Here is a 6,000-nt window from a genome sequence, read left to right on the forward strand (position 1 = left end):
CGGGGAAGAGCAGAAGAATAGCAGAACGACAAGATTCACGCCATCGTTGCCTCTCCTTTGTCTCCTTTGAAGTGCCCCTTCGATCTCTCTCAAGGGTGGAACCCCTGAACTCTGGATGCTGGTTCTGGGTCTTTGACTTGCCTGGTGTCCCTCGTCTCTCTTGGTTTGTGTCGTTGGTCTTCGAAAAGGGTGGAATCTGGCTCCTGTTCATTCCTATTCTATGCTCTAATATTGGTGAGTTTAATTTTTTATCTTTGTTCTATATCGGAGGAATATGCAATTGTGCTGAATTTGCTAAGATGGTTGTTAATTTGCTGTGTTAGGCATAGGATATACTGGTTTTGTTTCCCAAAAAAATGCACAGAGTTTCTTAAATTGAATTTCCAAAAGTATATAAATACCTCTATTATGATGCTCAGGAACAAGATGAACCCTGTAATCGACCACCGAAAAAATTATTTATTAGGGGCTCCTTGTGATTGGAACAATAGTAGATCCTTATGACTTTACCAAAAATAGTAAACTTAATAGAATATTTAACCGTTGTCATAGTCTTGAGGTCCCCATGCTGTAAAGTCAAATGAACAAACTTATGCTTTTGAAAACAAAAACTATGTGCGTTTAGTATAAATGATTCTGGTTAAACTAAATTTGATATATTCTTTTAGCAATTCTCTTCTGGTCAACCTTAACCCAAAAATTAAAAATTTGTCTTTGTAATGTTAGAAACCAATGAGTCAACCAATTTATATAGACCAATAATTGTGATAGACTATTGACTGACGACTATGGACTTCGCTTAATGCCAATTTGTATAGCAATTGTCTCCATTTAAGTTAACTCCATAAGCGACAATGTGTACGACATGCTTTGTTCCTCAATGGTTTTTTTTTAATCCAGGGATGTTTGATAGTGAGTTGGATTTGGATGATGGTAGCACATCAGAGTTGTCAGGCCATTGGACTGATGGTTAGAGCACCGATTCGGGAGATGGGGATGATTTGAACGGGTTGGAGGAACCTCTGACTGAGGAAGGGGATAGTGGCCATGCAGACAGTGAATACAAAGGAAAGGATGGTGGTGGAAGCAATATGCATGCTTCCGCAGAGGATCAGGCAAACTCTGAGAATGTCATGGGTAAACAATTCAGCTGTCCAGACCCTGTGATTGCTTCTGTGTTGTTATCTGCATAATTTAATGGGATTGGAGATGCGTATGCAAAGGGTATTGGTTTTGCAGTGCAAAAGGGAGATTCTATTAAAGACGAGGAGGGGAATATTGTTAGGAAGATTTTCTACCACAATCGACAAGGGCTGCGTGAAAAGAAGCATTACGAGCGAGTTGACAAAAAAAGGACTCATAAACCGGAGATGAGAACGAATTGCAATGCCAAGCTTGTGGTGTTTCTGGAGAAAAGTTGTAGGAAATGGCGGACGAAAACATTGGTCGAGGAACATAATCATGAGTTGGCACCCCAAGAGTTCACTAATGTCATGGCTCCACATAGGAAGATCCCAGAAGGGCACAAAGCGCATATACATAGCATGCATGAAGTTGGGTTCCAAACAACTCAAATAATGGACTTCTTTGCCCACATGTGTGGTGGATATCGGAATCTTAACTTCATAAGTAAGGACTTGTATAATTATATGGATGGAGTTAAGCAATCCAAGATCGTCGAGGGAGATGCAGCGGCAGCAATAAGCTACTTGAAGGGCAAGGCTGAGTTGGATCCGATGGCAGTTGTGCAGTACTCTTATTGCGCTGAGAAGCACCTTGAGCACCTATTTTGGTCAGATGGTAACATGCAGCACGACTATGAATGCTTTGGTGATGTGTTAGCATTTGACTCGACGTACAAAAAAAACTTATACAACAGGCCTCTTGTGATATTTTCGGGCACCAACCATCACAGACAGACAATTATTTTTGGGTTTGGTTTGCTAGAGGACGAGAAGATTCCATCCTACAAATGGTTGTTAAGTAGCTTCTTGGAGGTACTGAGGCACAAAGAGCCGAAATTCGTTGTCACAGATGGTGATGAATCCATGCGAGAGCCCATTAAATGTGAATTCCCTAATGCGACACACAGACTATGCACCTGGCATCTTGCTCGAAATGCAGTTGTTAATATAAAGGACAAAGATTTTTGTGCTGTGTTTAAGACTGCTGTGTATGGTCACTTTGATGAGGAAGAGTTTGACAGATATTGGGTGGACATGATCACGTCATTCGATTTAGAGGACAACGATTGGGTCGCAAAGACATACGAAAAGATAGAGATGTGGGCAAATGCTTATTTGTGTGAGAAGTTTTGTGCCAGCATTCGAACCACTTCTCGGTGTGAGGGTATTAATTCATCACTTAAGAAATTTATCAAGTCCGGAAATTGCATAATTGAGTTGGTCGAGAACCTGGATCGAGTAGTTAAAGATTACCGGAATAACGAGTACATTGCAGATTGCAAGACTCTTTACTCAAATCTAGTGATGACAACGGGTCTTGAAACATTGGAAAGATCTGTGAGCAAGTTCTACACGAGGGAAATATTCAATGAGGTGCAAAAACAGATCGAGGGAGTTGGGGCATTGTTAGTGTTGCACAGGGACAGTATCGGTGGCACCGAGAAGTTCATGTTCCAAAAGTATCGAAAGCCCCATCATGTGTACTCAGTTTTCATGGATAGAAGTTGTGATAAGTATGAATGTTCTTGTAAGTTGTGGGAGAGATTAAGGATACCTTGCTGCCATATATTTTGTATCCTAAAAGAGCCAGAGAAAGAAGATTTGCCGAGCCGATTGGTCCTGCGTAAGTGGTGCAAAGATGCCAAGGTCGCCAATAGTAGTAGTCAGCATGCCTCAGTCAATCCGACGGATGGATTTCGCGTTAGATACGGTGCATTGTGGAGTGCCTACCTGTCGCTGTGTTTTACAGCCGCGCAATGCACGGAAACATACAACACTGCCATGACAGAGGTTACCAGAATGTCGAGGGAGTTTGCATCTCTAGGTGGCATAGGCCAAAGGAGCAGTCGTGTTCAAGCAGGGGCGGATGAAACTCACATTCTCGACCCAAAGATTATCAGGTCCAAGGGTGCACCTCGGGGGAGCACAAATGCCAATAACGGGAGGCGTTGTAGGCGGTGTCTTGGATTAGGCCACGACAAAAGAAATTGCACGGCCACGGATGACGATGTTGTTGATGAGGTTTGTATGTGTTGATTAATTCCTAGGATTCTGGTGATCCATATGCGCCTGATGTGGTAATGCTTGACATTTGTACTTGTTACTTATGTCATGATAGTTGTAGTGCATTAATGTTTTGAACTATAGCATTTGATTGCACAAGTGATTTATTTGTTTGCAGGATGGTGGATCCGACCGTAGGCCAGTTTATAATTCCGGAAAGAGGTCACGACAAAACTAGGTTGATGGACATGACTGCATGTGATTGAAGTGTTTAGGTGATTAGAAAAAATTTACATTTTTTAACCTTGGTTGTCCAATGTAAATGATTCTAGTTGTGTTGTCAGTTTAGTCGTTTTTGTGGTAGATTAACGTGATGTTAACATTGGTTTTTATGTGGTGGTTGTCCCATGAATGAGACTTTTTTGAAGCAATACTTTTGGTGTTGATTGCAAATAGTTTGTTCTATTCCTGTCATGGCTACTTCATCTTGATGTTAGGCATTATTAAGGCAGGTTATTTTTTCCTTATCTTTTGTTACTGTGAAGAATTTTTCAATTATCCAGTAACTTATGTCATTCAGTTACTTATGTTGTTTCAAGATTTGGATTTCTTTTCTTGAGCATGTCTAAACTATTGGCCATTAAAATAAGGCTAGAAGTGTAACAAAAAAAATCATTAGTTAACATTAGGCATTTGTGCGATTTAATTTTTCATGAATATCAAATCACCAATAGAAGGTAATGCATCAAGTCACGGTTGAAAAAATAAATTCCATTAAATGCAACATTGTTGTTGACATGACCTGTAATATTAACAATTTGCCATGCATGAATGCTTTATGATGACAGCTTAAATGGTTGAATCTGTGAACATAAAAGGTGATGCTGATGAGAATAAGAAACTTCATCTAAAAGTCATAGTCATTGTATACAAGTATACACCAAAGTTCTCGGGCAACCTTTTCTGAAGGCATACCAACAAAAGTATGCCACTCAATCCATATTCTATAACCATTACTAAAGGATATGCCAACAATCTTGTAAATTAAAGCTTACAAGCCATTAAAAATAACCATGTCCAGTAGCATGAAATCCACATTACATGTTAAACACCACATGTGCTGCAGCACAAACATAACAGTTTTCAATTCCATATTGGTTACACTAATGACCTTACAAAATAGCACAACTAAAAAATTCTTTCGACGGAACAAAAGTTTGTATGCCTGAAACTAAAGAAACAGATTCAGCAGGAATGTATGCCTTTTGGATTACTATCATGGATAAGTTGTGAAACTCCTCCAGTATTTTAGAGCTGCTTCAACGGTTTCCATTCTATTATCGTTGTGATACTTTAACACCATGTCGATTGTGAGGCGCATCCTGCTGTAATCAGTCACAAACTGAAATTCCTATAATATTCAAAAGCACACTTGTAGGTTAGGATAAGCAGTAGTGCAGCTTTACATTTGACGATAATTCATACAAGCTCATTTGGAAGTGAGGTAATTCGTTATAGTTGCATGTAAGGTATGTGTAGATGATACCTCGACATTGTAGTCATAGAACAAGTGGTACATGATCATCCACTGTGCAACAAATACGCCACAATCATTGCTATTCGGGTTATTGGCCCCGTGTTTGAAAAGAAGACAAATCAAGTCACCCAATCAGATGTCAATTTTTCTTAAGCAATTGAAGTATCGTAATCATTGCAGCCTCTGAATATAAATTTTACTATGTTCTAGGTCTAAATAATTCACCTTTCAGGAAGTTGTTGGACAACCTCAGGCTCCTTTATGTCAAACTCACTGCATTATATCTTGTTAGTGTCTGCATTAGCATACAAAGCACGATCATCCAAAAGGTCATCCAGAAAGATTGCATGTGTAACAATAATAGTTCATTAGTAAATAATGTCTTGTTAAACGCAAGATTTTGGTTGTGAATTTTAAAAAAATAACTATAATCGAATGGTCTGGAATAAAACTATCGTAAAAACCAAAGATTGATTCACAAGGCTTATCAAAAGTTTATTTTGCACATTGAAGTTTAACCTCCTTTACCGAATGGAATCAACAGAAATTTACGTTTGACGGGAACTTATGACCTGATATTCAACCAAATTGGTTTTGGTTGAAGTATTACTTAATTGAAATTCAATAAAAATCATTACGTTTGTAAGACACTGGAAAGGTAAAAATCATTTTATTGAAATAAGATTGTAAAGTTGCTTTAATCATGACACTTGGGTTTTTTTAACTAAATTTGAATGGTTAGTATTCTACAATATAAGTCAGCCATTCTTTTCTATTCATGGCAGTAGATTTAATGTGGATATTAAAGGAGGACACCAGGATTCCACAGGTGCAGGCCTTTAAGTCAACACCCCATGGCTAGGAGTTATGTCGAAACTAACAAAACTTGATCTACAGTAAAATATTAAGGTCATGCAGGATAGCAATGGGGACATACTCTTTTTCCAAAAAACCATTCATTGTCATTACTACGCAGTTAGGCTATTTAGACGTTACGGAATTAGAACATTACCAATTTTTGGATCTGTCGACGTCTCTTTGACCTGGCTGTTGGGGATGGGTTGAATTTTGCGAGTTAGGTCTTCTTTTGTGAACCTTAACCCAAATCCAAAAAAAATACAAGTCAATCATTAAACTAATAATTACATTGCTTCATCTATTTCAACTATTTTATCTTCTCAAAAAATAAAGGTTTAATTTTCTTTATGATTTTCATTGTTTTTTTTTGTTTTTCTATTTTCAGACTGTATAAAAAATAGGACAATAAATAATTAT

General features: G+C 38.2%; 1 protein-coding gene across 1 annotated transcript; it reads left to right on the forward strand.

Annotated features, from left to right (window-relative positions):
- The first annotated feature begins 1,220 nt into the window (after positions 1-1,220).
- Positions 1,221-3,221, forward strand: LOC107627474 (protein FAR1-RELATED SEQUENCE 5-like). Its single transcript, XM_016330306.2, has one exon. The coding sequence runs from the start codon at positions 1,371-1,373 to the stop codon at positions 3,219-3,221; it is 1,851 nt and encodes a 616-aa protein (XP_016185792.2). The 5' UTR covers positions 1,221-1,370.
- Positions 3,222-6,000: the final 2,779 nt, after the last annotated feature.

The sequence above is a fragment of the Arachis ipaensis genome, chromosome B2, assembly GCF_059453495.1.
Source record: "Arachis ipaensis isolate K30076 ecotype BB chromosome B2, ASM5945349v1, whole genome shotgun sequence".
NCBI lineage: Eukaryota > Viridiplantae > Streptophyta > Magnoliopsida > Fabales > Fabaceae > Arachis > Arachis ipaensis.